Genomic DNA, 15357 nt, shown 5'->3' with positions numbered 1-15357 from the left:
TTTTCTGTTTTTTGCTAGATGACTCAATTTTCAATTAAAGTAAGTTACATAGTATTTTCATACAATTGAGCTAACCAAAACTAAACACTAGGAAAAAATGGCGTGGAATATTACATATTACTTTCCTACAATAGAGCTAAACGAAACTAAACACAAGGAAGAAAAATGTCGTGGAATATTATATATTATTATCTTACAGATTATTACATATTAGTTGCATATTATTTTCGAACAATAGAGAAAACCGAAGATAAACACAAGGAAGTAAAATGCTTCAGAATATAAATTACAGCGCAAATTTATTTGCATTTTGTGAATACCTCCTGTCCGCCAAATTGAATATCTGTTTTATGGATTTGATGTCATTATTAAGAATTTAAACTTATCTAGCTTCAGCGAAAAAAAACCTTAGAGAACAAGGATGAAGAGTTTCCAAAGCCATTGATGGCGCATAGGGTATCAAATGATGTTTCAGTTCTTGGGTCTTTTTTTTACAGGGGCAGGGACCAGGTCTGTCCCTGACGATGCGGAAGCGGGAATCGAACCTTGGGCCCCATATTGCCATGGAGAGTATCGATCTACTAAGCTACCAAAGTGTAAAAGTGATACCATAACGAAGGTTTGAGCCAGGATTACCGCGACCATAATTTTGGGTCTTAATCACTTGCAAAATAAAAAAGACATTCAGATTTTTATTCCCTTAATTATCAAAATAATTAAAAAACACACATATAAGCTTGGAACCTTTTGCTTAGCCGATGAAATTCATGACAACCAAATGAAGAATAAAATGCCCAAAAATAAAATCGGCAAATGCTCTCTTTGGGCTAATGTTGTCAAACTGAACTTTGTTGGCAGGATTTATTTGCAGTCTCAAACACACTGAAAAACAGAAAATAACAATTATTCGTAGCCTTATTCATAAAATAAAATGTAACACTATTAAAAAAACAAGTTACAATAAAACTGGATTTGACTTAAAATTAAATTAGTATTAAATTTAAGTTGAAAAACACGATGAAATATTAAAATCAGAATTAGAATGGCGGGTCGCACCCAGAGTGGAAGACAAGATCGGGCTACACTATCCTCCAAATTTGAAATTTAAGCCTCTCACATATCAAAGTAGTTCAGGTCGTTTTATAGACGTTTTCACGACTTGGCTGTCAAATTACTTTAAAAGCAGTGGACTTAACATGTTTTGAAGTTTCTTTATCAAAAATAAAAATTAATACATATTCTAAAAACAAATTCCTTTAAATATTTAAAGGAATTCCCTCATAACATTTAAAAACGACGAAAAATTCTATATGCAAACAATTTGCAAATCGAATCACTTACAGCCCTTTTCTTAGGGACTATAGGGGGTCATGTTATCCCCAAAGGCATAATTACTGGAACTTTCAACTATGCTGAATCACATAGGTATCTCAAAATTTGACCAGAAGTCTTTGGGGAGAAAAAGGGCATAGGGGTGGGATAGTTGCTTTTTAGTAACTTAAAGAGCATTAGAACTTTTCATTTCTGCTCAAATGAGTCTCTCCCAATCTTCTAGGGCTATTAGTTTGATATGGTCACCCATGGAAAAAAATTTTAACATGCATCCATGACCTTTATTTTGGGAGAAAATACTAAATTCCAAGTTTTTGTAGATAGGGGCTTGAAACCTCCACAGTAGGGTTCTCTGATATAATTAATCTATTGTCATAAATCTACTTCTAGAGTTTCGGTTACTATTGGACCAAGTCGCACATTACTTACAGTTCATGACCACAAATTGTTTGAATGAAAATTTGCTTGAAGTTGTTGCTAAACTACAAAGAAATTGCACCAAATACAAACTAACCTGCTCTGCTTGAAAATAATTAAGTGGTTGGAAACTCTCTAAAACTATTTACTCTCTAAGATCTCTTAAACTACTGCATTGCAGGATGATTACCAGCGAAATTAATGCTTTGAGTAAGCCTGGACAAGACTGTGCACTTCGCTATTTAGTTCTTTTGAATTGCAGATTTCTATGAAGATGGTGCTGAACTACAAATAAATAGTACCAAATCTAACTTATCTTTCTACAGTTAAGGGTTATTAACAAGCTAGAAACCTATACAACCTCAGATTAATGTTTTATAGCCAAGGCTTGGCACATTAGTTGCTTTACTTAGTTTAAACTTGATAAATGAATTTCATTTATAAAATTACTTAAAGTAAATAGCCTACAGATTTTAGGTCATGTGACCAATAGTCTAGAAAAAGAAGACTTTGAGGTATACTGAATACTACTTTACATTTATCATGGGTTCCTGAGACAGAATAAAATAAGTTGAAACAACTTGTCCCCAATTAGTTTGGATGTGAAACAGTTCTCAAAAGCAGCATTTTTCAAGGAGTCGGCTTTAAGGTTTACTTAAGGTTTTTTAAGGAGTCGGCTTTAAGGTTTACTTAAGGTTTTTTTTTAAGGAGTCGGCTTTAAGGTTTACTTAAGGTTTTTTTAAGGAGTCGGCTTTAAGGTTTACTTAAGGTTTTTTTTAAGGAGTCGGCTTTAAGGTATGCCTCCATTTGATAATCTAAATTTATTTCTTCGTTAAAAAATGAGCAGAAAAAGAAAGGCTTGAGTTCTTACCAGCTAGAACAAAGCATCCAACAGAGGAAATAAATCCACTCAAAAATGAATTGAAAGGAAATGTACCAACTAGACAGCAATACCCAAACTGAACAATCCCTGTCAGCAAAATATATGCTAGGTATGCATCTATAATCTTTAGTCGTTTTGATGTTGTTTTCATATAATCAGAGGCAAAACTCTTCACTACCTCACCAATAGTAATTTGAGCCATAACTGAAAAAAGAAGAGGCGTTCAGGTGGTAGCTTTGTCATTCAAAAATTTGGCCTAAAAGTATGTGACTGACTCTTAAATTTTTAGGTAGTTATTAACCCCCCCCCCTAAAAACAGAAAATTAAATAGTCAAAACGACAAATAGCAAATTGATATTGAACATAAAATATATTCTAGAAGCCACTTTGACTCTTTGTACTGTGCCCATGGGCGTAATTTCGTCAAAATCCTGGGGAAGGGGCAAAATTGGAGCCAATCTTCCCAAATCAAGTGAAAATGGCAGTAAAAACTAAAAAAATAAGCCGTTTGGTACCATTAGTATACTATTTAGTACTTTAAAGGTATTTAACAGTACTATATAAAGGTAACTCATAGTACTATAAAGGTAAATATATACTAAAGAACTGACTTGTTTCTGTTGGTGCTTTAATCATACAGATTTATCTTAGTTTTGACAAGATTTTGGAAGGAACCAAATTTCGACTGGGGAGGGAGGTGGTGAAACTGGGGTCGGGGACAGGACGCTCAGGAGGGTAAGTCACCCCCTCCCTGCCCATGGCTAATTATGCCCTTGAATGTACCCCCCCTTCCAAACATCCATGTACATCTAAACCAAAATAAACTCTTACTAGAAGCCAAGTTTTGAGTATTTGCAGTCTGAAGTTCCTTGGTGGCATCAAAGTGATGTGAAATATGGTACCAGTTTACCGGTACTACCCCCCCCCCCCCCAAAAAAAAAAAACAGCCAAAACCAATAAGCGGACTTCGCATTCATTACAAAAGATAAAACTAATGCGATTCACAGACTGCCTAAGAAAGCGCAATGATTTTGAAACCAGTGGTTCTAATGTACTCTGAATTCATAAAGATAACAAAGATGATGTCTAAGCTAACACCTTTGTTTTACTATCACCAACAATCAGTAAGACAGGGTCCATAGCCTTTAACTCTTCACAGTCAGAGCCATTCCTAGGGTTGATGGTACCCAAAGGAAAATTAAATACAGTGTTCCCCTCCTGACTCAAATATAAGCAAAAAAAAGTCAAATCAAAGTGAAAAAATTGATCAAAGTAGGTGATCCCCTAGCCACACCCCCTCCCTCAACTGCGGCACCCTAGGCAGGTGACTCGGTTCCCCCTCCCCCCATTAGCGACTCTGAGTAAAGTAAACTTAACTGAAACCAAAGGTCTGTTTTTAAGGAATCCTTCCAATGTAGTTGAGTTTAATTCTTGCATTGCATGTATTATTTTAAACTTAGCTGTTTTATTAAGGAATCATTTCTCATATTTCCATTTTGATCAGCATCTTTATGGAATGATCAAACTTGCTACTGCAACAAGTTCCTTTCTGGTTAACTTTATGTCTTAATTGTTAATTAGTAATAATGAGGAATGAATTGGAACAATTATTTTTTATTAAACATGTCTCAGTTTTTAGTAGGGATTTTTTTTTTTTAATTTGTATGACCAACATTCAAGACAAAAAATCAAAAATCAAATAAAAAGTACATTGACAGGGTCATATCACATGGCCTTACTTCTGTATCTGGCAAATGACAGGTTTTGAGGATAAAAAGGCTGTTCCATGATGCTACTTAGTATAGCATAGTTAAGTACAGCACACTTAAAATATAGTATCTTAATTTTGTGTATTTGGCAAATGACAGATTTTGAGGATAAAAAGGCTGTTCCATGATGCTACTTAGTATAGCATAGTTAAGTACAGCACACTTAAAATATAGTATCTTAATTTTGTGTATTTGGCAAATGACAGATTTTGAGGATAAAAAGGCTGTTCCATGATGCTACTTAGTATAGCATAGTTAAGTACAGCACACTTAAAATATAGTATCTTAATTTTGTGTATTTGGCAAATGACAGATTTTGAGGATAAAAAGGCTGTTCCATGATGCTACTTAGTATAGCATAGTTAAGTACAGCACACTTAAAATATAGTATCTTAATTTTGTGTATTTGGCAAATGACAGATTTTGAGGATAAAAAGGCTGTTCCATGATGCTACTTAGTATAGCATAGTTAAGTACAGCACACTTAAAATATAGTATCTTAATTTTGTGTATTTGGCAAATGACAGATTTTGAGGATAAAAAGGCTGTTCCATGATGCTACTTAGTATAGCATAGTTAAGTACAGAACACTTAAAATATAGTATCTTAATTTTGTGTATTTGGCAAATGACAGATTTTGAGGATAAAAAGGCTGTTCCATGATGCTACTTAGTATAGCATAGTTAAGTACAGCACACTTAAAATATAGTATCTTAATTTTGTGTATTTGGCTAATGACAGATTTTGAGGATAAAAAGGCTGTTCCATGATGCTACTTAGTATAGCATAGTTAAGTACAGCACACTTAAAATATAGTATCTTAATTTTGTGTATTTGGCAAATGACAGATTTTGAGGATAAAAAGGCTGTTCCATGATGCTACTTAGTATAGCATAGTTAAGTACAGCACACTTAAAATATAGTATCTTAATTTTGTGTATTTGGCAAATGACAGATTTTGAGGATAAAAAGGCTGTTCCATGATGCTACTTAGTATAGCATAGTTAAGTACAGAACACTTAAAATATAGTATCTTAATTTTGTGTATTTGGCAAATGACACCTTTGGAGGATGATAAGATTGTTTCAGGATAGTGCTTTGGTGTTCAATGGTTTAAATTTCTTCTGGTTGCTTAGTTTTCACAAAGAGCTTTATTCAGACACTTTATACAGTACGTCTTCTTGGTAATTATGTAGAAAATGTAAATGATACCGCGTCATGTTTTAAGAAATTACGAGTGCTTAACATTGGTCAGATTCGAGATTATCAAGCTGCTGTTTTTGCGTATCGATGTTGCAATGATGTATGTCCTCCAGTTTTTACCAGTTTTTTTCGAGTAAATCGTTCACTCCATGGGTATGAGACTAGAGAGGCAGATAATTTTATTGTTGAGTACCGAGACACCACACGTGCAGCTTTCGGAATTAGGTATTTAGCTCCGGCTATTTGGAATGATATCCTAGCTGGCATTAGGGAGGCGGAACATATTGGATTGTTTAAAGTAAATTTAAAAAAACATTTATTGGAAGTGGGGAGATAATTCTTTTTTTTCTTTTTCTTCTTTTTTTTTAATTATTGTTAGCTTTTATTTATTTATATTCTGGTATTAAGGAGTAATTGAGTGAGAGTGTTTTGTCCTTCTTTAGTTTCCGTTTTTTAGTTTCTGTTTTTTTGTTTTTTTTTCTTATTAATTTAGGTTGAGAATCAGAGGATTGCAGCCGTCCAACATCAGGCTCTTTGAGCCTTCCCCAGGGCGGTTGTGTGTATTTATAGTTTTTGTAATTAGTAGTTAATAAAGAGAGTTCTTCTTTTCTTTTATAGGAACAAGTTGAACAACACAGGCAAGATCAATAATCCACTGGAAAGATATTTGGCACAGGGAAGGTGCTTTTAAATCAACTTTTTGTGCTCAATTCGACTTGATTTACACAGAGTTCTTGGATAGAAAAAAAAGTAATAAATTCTGAACGACATAAAATCTTAAATGCATATTAAAATTAAGTGAAAAAGTCATATTAAAATCATATATTTGAACTTTGAGACCAAAACATTCTCATTAGCATAAGGCTAACAAACCTGTAAACATAAAAACAAATATGAAACAGTATATGTAAATACAGAGAATAATAACAAATTAACAAGAACGAGAAAGGGAAGATAAAAAAAAATATAGATAAAAGGGACATAACCAAAGAAGAAACATTAGCAGAAATCAGAGGCTTGAATAGCCAAAATGTTTGGTGAGAAGAGCCCAATGGATTTTACTCACTGGTGGGTGATTTTTACAGATTGATTTGGGTGTAGAACATTGAATGTACAGTTTTTTTGCTGTTGAACCATTGACTGATTACTTACTTAGATCAATTATTTTCTATGGATTGTATGTTATTTATTTCCATCAGCCCATTTACCTACTTGAAAAAATAAGCTAGTAAAATGGCAGTGCTTTGTGCCATTATTTTACTAGCTAAATTTCTTCTACTGACTGGCTGAAAACATTAGGAAGAGGGCCTTGCACACAACACCCCTGGCAAGCATACAGAAAAATTGAAAATTTTGTCAAAAATTAATTGCTTAAATGTAGAAAACACATGACAGTCCAGTCATGACAACACATGACATCCGGCCAACTCAGAAGGCAGAGTTGTGCCATCAGGTTGAATAAACCAAGATTTATTTTTGAAATATATTCATCACTGCAAGGTATATTCACATGCATCTCAAGAGAGCCACAGGCTTCTTATCTGATTTCTTCTCATCAGGAATCATGCTACTTACAATTCCCCCTGACTGCAGCCACAAGCTCTAGCTGTTAGATGTTGGCATGTACATCCCCTTCCAGTGCAAATATAACAAAGCTGCAGATAGCTGGATATTGTCTAATCCTGTTAAGATCTTGACAATATATGACATTGCTTTGCTTACTGAACAAAATCTTCTTCTATTATTACCCCAAATAACACCATGATGAGCTTTGAAAAAACTGGAATATGGTCCTAAAATCCTGAAATCTTGACAGTTGAAGATCTTCTTGTCTTTTCTATCACTGACAGGTCTGTTTCCCCTAATCTTGATGAACCTGCCCCTCCTATCAGCCTCAAGATCTTGGAATTCAGGTAAATAATGAATAAGCTTGGAGCTCATCAGCTCTCTTCTTCGAATCAGGAACTAGTTACTCCTGAGCAAGTAAGACCATTCCAAATTGTTACCCAACATGGTCAATGACATAAGAAAGGAACTTCAAAAGCTACAAGCCTTTGAGTCATCAAACTGCAGCTTGAAAAAAAAAGCAAAGATCAGCAAAGTAGTTGACAAGACAGTTGCAGAGGGGAAAACACCTACACAGAGAAAAAACTCTTCATAGAGCCAGACAGTTAGGATGAAATGGTTCTGGATGACGAAAGTGGTGGTTCTTTGGATGCTGGTTCTTCTGATGAGGGGGATGTTACTTAACAAGTCTTTAACTACATCAACAATGGTTACTTTGTGAAAATAGCATGCAAGGGAGAATTTTACCCTGGTTGCATTGTGAAAAAACACTTTTTTCTGGTTGCCATGTGTATGACCAGACTCCAAAAAAGGACTCAATATCTTACCCCAGAAAAGATATATTAAAAAAAAAAGGATTAGACTCTGCTCCTGCCCCTGATACTGCTTAAAGAGCATATTCATCAATCATATTTTAAGCTTGCCAACTGATAGTAAATTTATGGTAAAAGTGTGCTTGATTTTAGTTATTTGAAGTAAATTATTTCATCATACAAGTGATTTTTACCCTATCTGCTAATAAATGAATGGCTGGTGTCATAACCCACTATGTGCCATACCTTGTCTCTGTATGTACAACCTCTGGTATTTAGTGGGGCAACTGGTAGATGCAGAGATGCCCCCTTTTTTTCCTTCAATTGAGAAGTGAAAAATCTAAAAAAAATCATATTCTATTCTCCTGATAATGGGCTTTCGTTTGAATCTATAAGCCAGTTCTTTACTCAATCATTTGAAATGATTTTTTTTTGTGTAAAAAACTCTCCTGGTATATACAAATCTCTTTATCCATCAGGAGAAAGGTTATATTGAAGCATTGAACTTTTAAAAATTTGAAAAGTAATTAATTATAAACAACTGTTTGACACTCTGGGGCATACCAGTGTAGATACTACTCCTTGCTTTTTAAGTCCTTGTCCATACCTAGCTTGAATGACTATAGGGTTTGAAATTGGATGGTTTGATTGCTTAGCGAGGTCCAAAGCAGAGCAATAGTGTTGGGGTAAAAGTGGGAGGATTTGTCGCAGTTAGTAGCTTGTTGGGAAGTTTTCTGGAAGTTCCCCTTGATTTCCTGGTTTAGCTTGATCAGGAGTAGCTTTGAAGTGGGATTGGCTTGCAATGCCAGGATGACATCACCTCTTTTCTATGGTAAATAAAATCTGGAATTTGTTACGCTCCAAGCCACTGATGATAAGATAGAATTCCTGAGTTGTGTAGTATTTTTTGTGGTAAACTGAACATTTTCAATTAGTTGTTTATCTCCCTTGAATTATGGAGAGGCTAGCATCATATAAAACTCAAAACTGAGCATACCATAGACACATACAACTTTTTATTAAATTTGGGCTGTAGATTGTCATATTTGCTAATAGCTGAGAGGGCACACTGATGGAACTGTTAGTCTAGGTAAGCTGCCATGTCTGGGACTAGGCTAAGAGTACTGGTACTTTGAGTTGTTTAGGGCATTTTTGGCAACAGTGCATTTTTCAGCAGTATACTCTAGCATCGATATTCCTAACTAGTGGTTTAGGATATCCAGGTTGTCCTGCAGAGAGGCTCTTGCTGTAGCAGTATTGGATGACCCAGTAAGCTTAGATTTCTCAGAACAAAAGGTTATTTTATTTTTGAATTACCAAGGGCATTTCTGATATAAATGTTGGACAGAGTAGAGTTAAGCCATGTACCCTGGGATACTCTACTCTTCAAGGGTTAAGGGTTAAAATAAACTAGTGAGGCATTTTGCTATATCCTCTACCATATTTTTGTTCAACTTCGTACCAATAAACTGAATCAATGTTGACAAAATCAAGAAATAAAATTCATCAAAATTAGGTTTTATAATTTAGACTATATATTTGCACATTAGGGGAAGGGGTAAGTAAATTTAGTAAATATTTTGCTATTCATATTATTGACTTACAAATAAAGTGAATACACTACTAGATGCCTTTTTTATGCTCTTTACAAATATAATAATTCCTTTTCTTGCAAATCCAGTTTTAAGACTTCTTTTTATGCTTGAAAACGATAACTTCTTTCTATTTTTTTTTTGGTATAAAAAGAATTAATACACTGGTTTCAAACTTACCAGTACTATTTCAATATAAAATATGTTTTGTAAAAGTTATATAATTTGCAAGCATTGATTTGTCAAAATCAAGTTGGATAAAAACTTCAAAACAATTTTTCTGTTTTTCTATCTACCATGTTTCTTTTGTCAGCCTTTGTAATTTTTGACATATAGGAGAGGCCAGTTTTTAAGCGGCCTAACAGAGTAAGAAGAAAAAAGGGTGGATTTGTTTTGAATTTCTTTTATTCAACTTAATTTTGAAAAACTAATGTTTGTGAATTTTACAACTTTAATACAATGTGTTTATAATGAAATTGTAAGTTTGAAAAAAATTTGTTAAGATCCATTTTTATATCCAAAAAAAATCAGAATGAAATTATTATTGTAAAAAGTTCAAAAAGGGCTTCAAATTGAATTTGCAAGAAAAGCTATATATTTATAAAGAACACAAAAAAGCATTAAGTGGTATATTCACTTTATTTGTAGGTCAATAATATAAACTGCAAAAGATTTACTGTAAATTCAAGTGCTCTTTGGAATATGGGCACCCATAAACTGAATTTTACTGAGGGGGGGGGGGCTATGATTTGTTTTTTATCCTTGAATATCCATATATACTTTATTCACAAAATTTTCCCTTTAAAAATGCAAAATCTAATTGGCAAGAGGAGGGGTAGGGAGGCAGGCACCCCCCCCCCTTTATCAGCACCCATTCTTAGGAATGATATAAGCAAGTATTATTTTAGATCTTGAAGTTTTTCTCCCAGAATTTTATAACGTGTCCTACTCAGCAACCAAAACTATGTACAAGCCTAGGAGACCAGCACTTCATAAGGAAACATGTTAAGAAAACAATTCTTACTTCATAATGAGCTGAGTAATCCCAGTTAACATATCACTTCTTTCGTTGTTGTACAGTTGTGACATAAATATTAAAATATGTGAAACTGGAAATACAAGAAAAGAAGTGAATGTAAAGGTTCTCCCCCTGCAAAATATGTTAACTAGGTTTATGCTGCATATTAAGACGTAAGAATCATTTTACTAACATGTTTCTTTATGTAGTGCTGGTCTTTCAGGCTTACACCCCCAACTGCATGCTTATATCAAAGCAATATAAATATACAAAAAAAAAGCATAACAAGATGCATAAAGTGGTGTGGTCTCCTTCAACCTAGCAAGTATTGTAAGAGACACAAATTTGGGGTAAATTTTATGTTAACAGATTATTTCATTAGTGATACTTCTAATAATGGCAGCATTGAATCTGAAGTATCTAATGACCCAAACAATGACCTACATATCCAGAATAGAAGTAACAAGCATTGGTCTAAAAGTTTTCTTAAGTAATATAGATTGTTTAACATCAAAATACCATGAAATAAAGTATACACTCTCAACAGAAAAAGCAGATTTTTATGCTTTTTGCAAGATAAAACCTAAGTCGACTAAAGCCCCTCTTGGGGATATTCAGATCCAGAATCCTGATATACACTTTGGTTACCAATGTATCTAATGTAGGAGGAAGAGAAATAGCTGTATATGTTTGAAGCTTTCTTAAGGTAGGAAACATTGATACTAACTCAAACTATGAGCCATATGTTGTACAAGTGTGGATTTCAGTTTTCTTACGTTTTGATCCCATTCATATATATTCCATGTACAGAAGCCCTAGTTCCCCCAGCCTTGAGCTGTCCCTTCTTGCTGTTAGTACATCAATTGACAATAAAATGAAGCATCAAGGCAATTTTATTATTGTTGGTGACTTCAATCTCCTGTATATTCAGTGGGTCAATAGGCCTGGATTCTCAGAAAACCATTCAATAGAACCATTTCTGGAATATCTGTTTAAACACTCCCTGTATCAGGCAGTTAGCTTCCTGACTAGATATAGAGAAGGTCAAAACCCTTAATTACTTGATCTTCTGCTAGCAAAGGACCAAGAATCTATACTGAGTATTGACCCCCTACCACCATACAGAGCAAGCGATCACATTGCCATAGGTTGTAGCTTTAGACTGTACCTTAATGGATCAGAACTCTACTTTTCCGAAAATTCCCTTAATACTAAATATATTCTGCAAGATTGGAAGGATGCTTACATCAAGTCTGTACAAAAAAAGGGCAATAGAAATGAAGTCAACAATTATTAACCAATTAGTCTTACCTCAGCAATTGGAAAACTATTCAAAGGTACAGTCAATTCAGCCATTATGGTTCATTTAAGTACTAGTAATCTACTTTCACAAATCAACATGGACTATATCCCAATTAATCAGTTGACATTAACCTCATCAACACATATGAGCATATCTCAAAATTTATGGATGAAGAATCTCCTGTTGACATGTTCTTATTGGATTTAGCCAAAGCATTAGATAAAGTTCACCACAGGAGACTAAACTTAAAACTCTGTGTAATAGGCATCCATGGTTATGTTGTCAACTGGATAATGAAATTTCTTATCAATAGAAAGGAGGTCACAAGGGTATTTGGAGACAATGGATCAACCTTCTTCTCAGAATCAGCAGATGTAAAAAGTGGAGTACCCCCAGGAACAGCTTTGGGTCTAATTTTATTTAATATTTTCATCAACAATGCACCTTCAATCATAGAGAATAAAAATTGTTTTGTATGCAGACAATTGCAAAATAATTGTTCCTGCTTGTGACCCTCTAAGTACCATAGCCATCCAGGCTGATCTTGACGCATTGTCAAAATGGGCAAAATCCTGACAGCTTGAATTTAATATCCAGAAATGCAGAGTCATTCATTTTGGAGTCAGTATTTTATTCTGTCATTCATTCTGTGTCAGTATCTTATAGAATCCTGCACTGTTTGAACAGTGGTTGTTCAAAACAGCCACTCATACATAATTATGGTGAAAAAGATCTGCAAGTCTTGGTTGATGATAAGCTCAAGGTTAATTTTCATGAACAATCTGTAGTAGCCAGTGCCAACCAAAAAGAACATTCTGCAGTGAATCTCCAGCTGTGATCACCAAGCTCTTAATGGAATTTGGGGTGTGTGTTGCTAATCCAGTAAATAAGAGTGATATATCACTTCTAGAATCAGTGCAAAATATGCAACTAAATGCATAAAGGGATTTCAACATCCTACATGTCCTGCCAAATTACACAAGCTCAAACTACCATCTCTGATATATAGATGTAGGCAAGGAGATGCAATAATGACACACAAGTTAGTATGTGACTGGATTGTGATCCCTAACCTGTTCTATATAGTCAGTTTGTCAAGTACTAGAGTCACCAGGCTGCAAAAAAAATAATATTCTAACTGTGTAGTCAGCCTATGGAGCTCCATTAGCCAGAATGATATTATGTTGCTTAATGTTGAAATCTTCAAGACCTTAAGTTGGTAAATTTATAGCAAGCCATATAACTGGCTTTTGTATAAATGGAATATACCACTTGATGCTTTTTTTATGCTCTTTACAAATATAATCATCCCTTCTGCCTTAAATTGATATTTAAGCACTTTTTTGCTCTTAAAAATGACAAATTTTCAAAAAAATTATGACAATTCATATAACTAACTTACCAATAAAGCAAACACACCACTTGATGCCTTTTTTATGTTCTTTACAAATATAATAGTTGCTTCTGCCACAAATTCAAATTTAAGCACTTTTTAAGCTCTTAAAAATAATGAATTTTCAATTAAAGCACAAGTTATCTGGGTCAATGTTGGTATTACCTGAGTTGATATTAGTGAGTTTGCAGTAGTTTTGCAAGAGAAAAAAGACGTTCCAAAAGTCAAAATGCATCTATTAATAATACTTCATGACCCAAAACAATTGTTCAGGTAATATCAATATTGGTAATATCATTATTTCCAACAAAATAATACTATGTTTTCTCTGCACTGGTTTTGATAAAATTTTCTTAGAAAATTTTAGAAGAAGAAAACACCATAACATGGGTAAAATTAGTTTATCCAAATTAATGTTGGAAAATCAGTGCTTGTGGGTTATATAACATTAAAAAATGGATTTATAATGAAACAGTAAGTTTGAGAACAATGTTTTAAAGTCTGAGACATATGTTTTTAGCCTTTTTTATACCCAATATTTAGGTCATTTTTAAGAGCTCAAAAAGTGCTTAAATCTGAATTTGAGGTAGTAGTGATTATTATATTCATAAAAAGCACAAATAAGGCATCAAGTGGTAGATTCACTCTATACAAAAGCCAGTTATATGGTTTGCTATAATTTTACCCTGAAGTTGACAGAGACTGTTGCTAGAAAACCTTTGCTAACTATATGTGATGTATCTAATGAGTTGAATTATCATCTTCAGTGACCATCCTTCACAGGACTTGTCCTTATTGCTGGCAAGTGTGATTTGAGATAATTTAAGGTAGGCTATAGCCTAATCAGAATTGCATCATGAATTCAAATTTAACCTTCCTTTTAGTCAGAAATTATTTTAATCCTATCCATATAGCCTATATACCAATTCAGAATATAAATTTCCTCATAAGGGAGCTGGGGGTAAAATTCATTTCTGAAGCAAATGAATGTGAAATTTGAATTTAGGATGCAATTCTAACTATAGAGATAAGTTTTAACTTACCCCTCCCCTTTAATATGCAAATATATACCTTGAATTGGAATACAGGCTATAGGGGAGGGGGTGAAGTTCATTTCTGACACAAGTGTATGCTAAATGTGGATTCATGATGCAATTCTGACTAGGCTTTAGAGGTAAGTTTCTATTCCTTAGTTACCTGATTAGGCTGTTAATATACACCTTAATAAATTTATAATCTACTTAAATCATGAAAAGACTGATTACTGACATTTTCAGCAACAAAACAAATTCCAAGACTGGATAATAGATTGGCTATCTTGAAGTAAACAGAAGGCACCAAAGAACAGCATGGCACAATAAAGAACTTAAAAAGGATAAACTATGCTATCTAAAGTATTAATCTGAGATTCAAAAGAGTATTAAAATATAAAAATAGATAAAAAAAGACACCAAAATTTGAAGAGGCCTGCAACTATCTCCTTCTTCAATTATTCAATGTTGCTGTTGTCAAGAAGATACGCGTGGCTTTCGCCTTCGCCAAATGAAAATTAAACAATTATCAAATATTTGTTACTACGAATAGCGGTAAGCATCAATGCTTGTCGCAAAAACACAAAATCATAATACTAGTCTAAAGTAAATTGGCAACGACAAACTAAATAGAAAAAACTTCTAAATAACACGAAATTACACAACAAAAGCGTCTATATAAAAAGGTGTATTTACTAATGCACTCTTAAAAATTCGAACACTCTCTGCTTCGACAGCATCCATAGGCAAACCATTCCATGGTCCGGCAACTTTACTAACGAAAGACAATTGACCGATTTTTTTTCAGTGGTTTTGGCTGATATAATTTATAATCATGCTGACGAGTAGAGTGATAATGACTAAATTTAAAAAATAAGTTTGGATCAACATCATCCACTCCTTTAATTATACGAAACACATTTACAATGTCATTACGACGTCTACGAAACTTCAACGACGGGAGTTGAAGCCTAGAAAGTCTCTGCGGATAGGAAAGGCGCTGAAGGTTAGGGACCAATCTAGTGGCCCTTCTCTGAA

General features: G+C 33.9%; 1 protein-coding gene across 1 annotated transcript; it reads right to left on the bottom strand.

Moving 5' to 3' along the window:
- Positions 1-676: 676 nt before the first annotated feature.
- On the bottom strand, positions 677-14843 carry LOC136033941 (dolichyl-diphosphooligosaccharide--protein glycosyltransferase subunit DAD1-like). Its single transcript, XM_065714962.1, has 3 exons — positions 14740-14843; positions 2621-2836; positions 677-882 (listed from the first exon to the last, which is right to left on the bottom strand). Exons 2-3 carry the CDS (start codon positions 2832-2834, stop codon positions 752-754), a joined length of 345 nt encoding a protein of 114 aa, XP_065571034.1. The 5' UTR covers positions 2835-2836; positions 14740-14843; the 3' UTR covers positions 677-751.
- Positions 14844-15357: the final 514 nt, after the last annotated feature.

This window comes from Artemia franciscana, chromosome 12 (genome assembly GCF_032884065.1).
Source record: "Artemia franciscana chromosome 12, ASM3288406v1, whole genome shotgun sequence".
NCBI classification, from domain to species: domain Eukaryota; kingdom Metazoa; phylum Arthropoda; class Branchiopoda; order Anostraca; family Artemiidae; genus Artemia; species Artemia franciscana.
The sequence above is the reverse complement of the archived record's forward strand: the minus strand, read 5'-3'. Positions and strand labels throughout refer to the sequence as shown.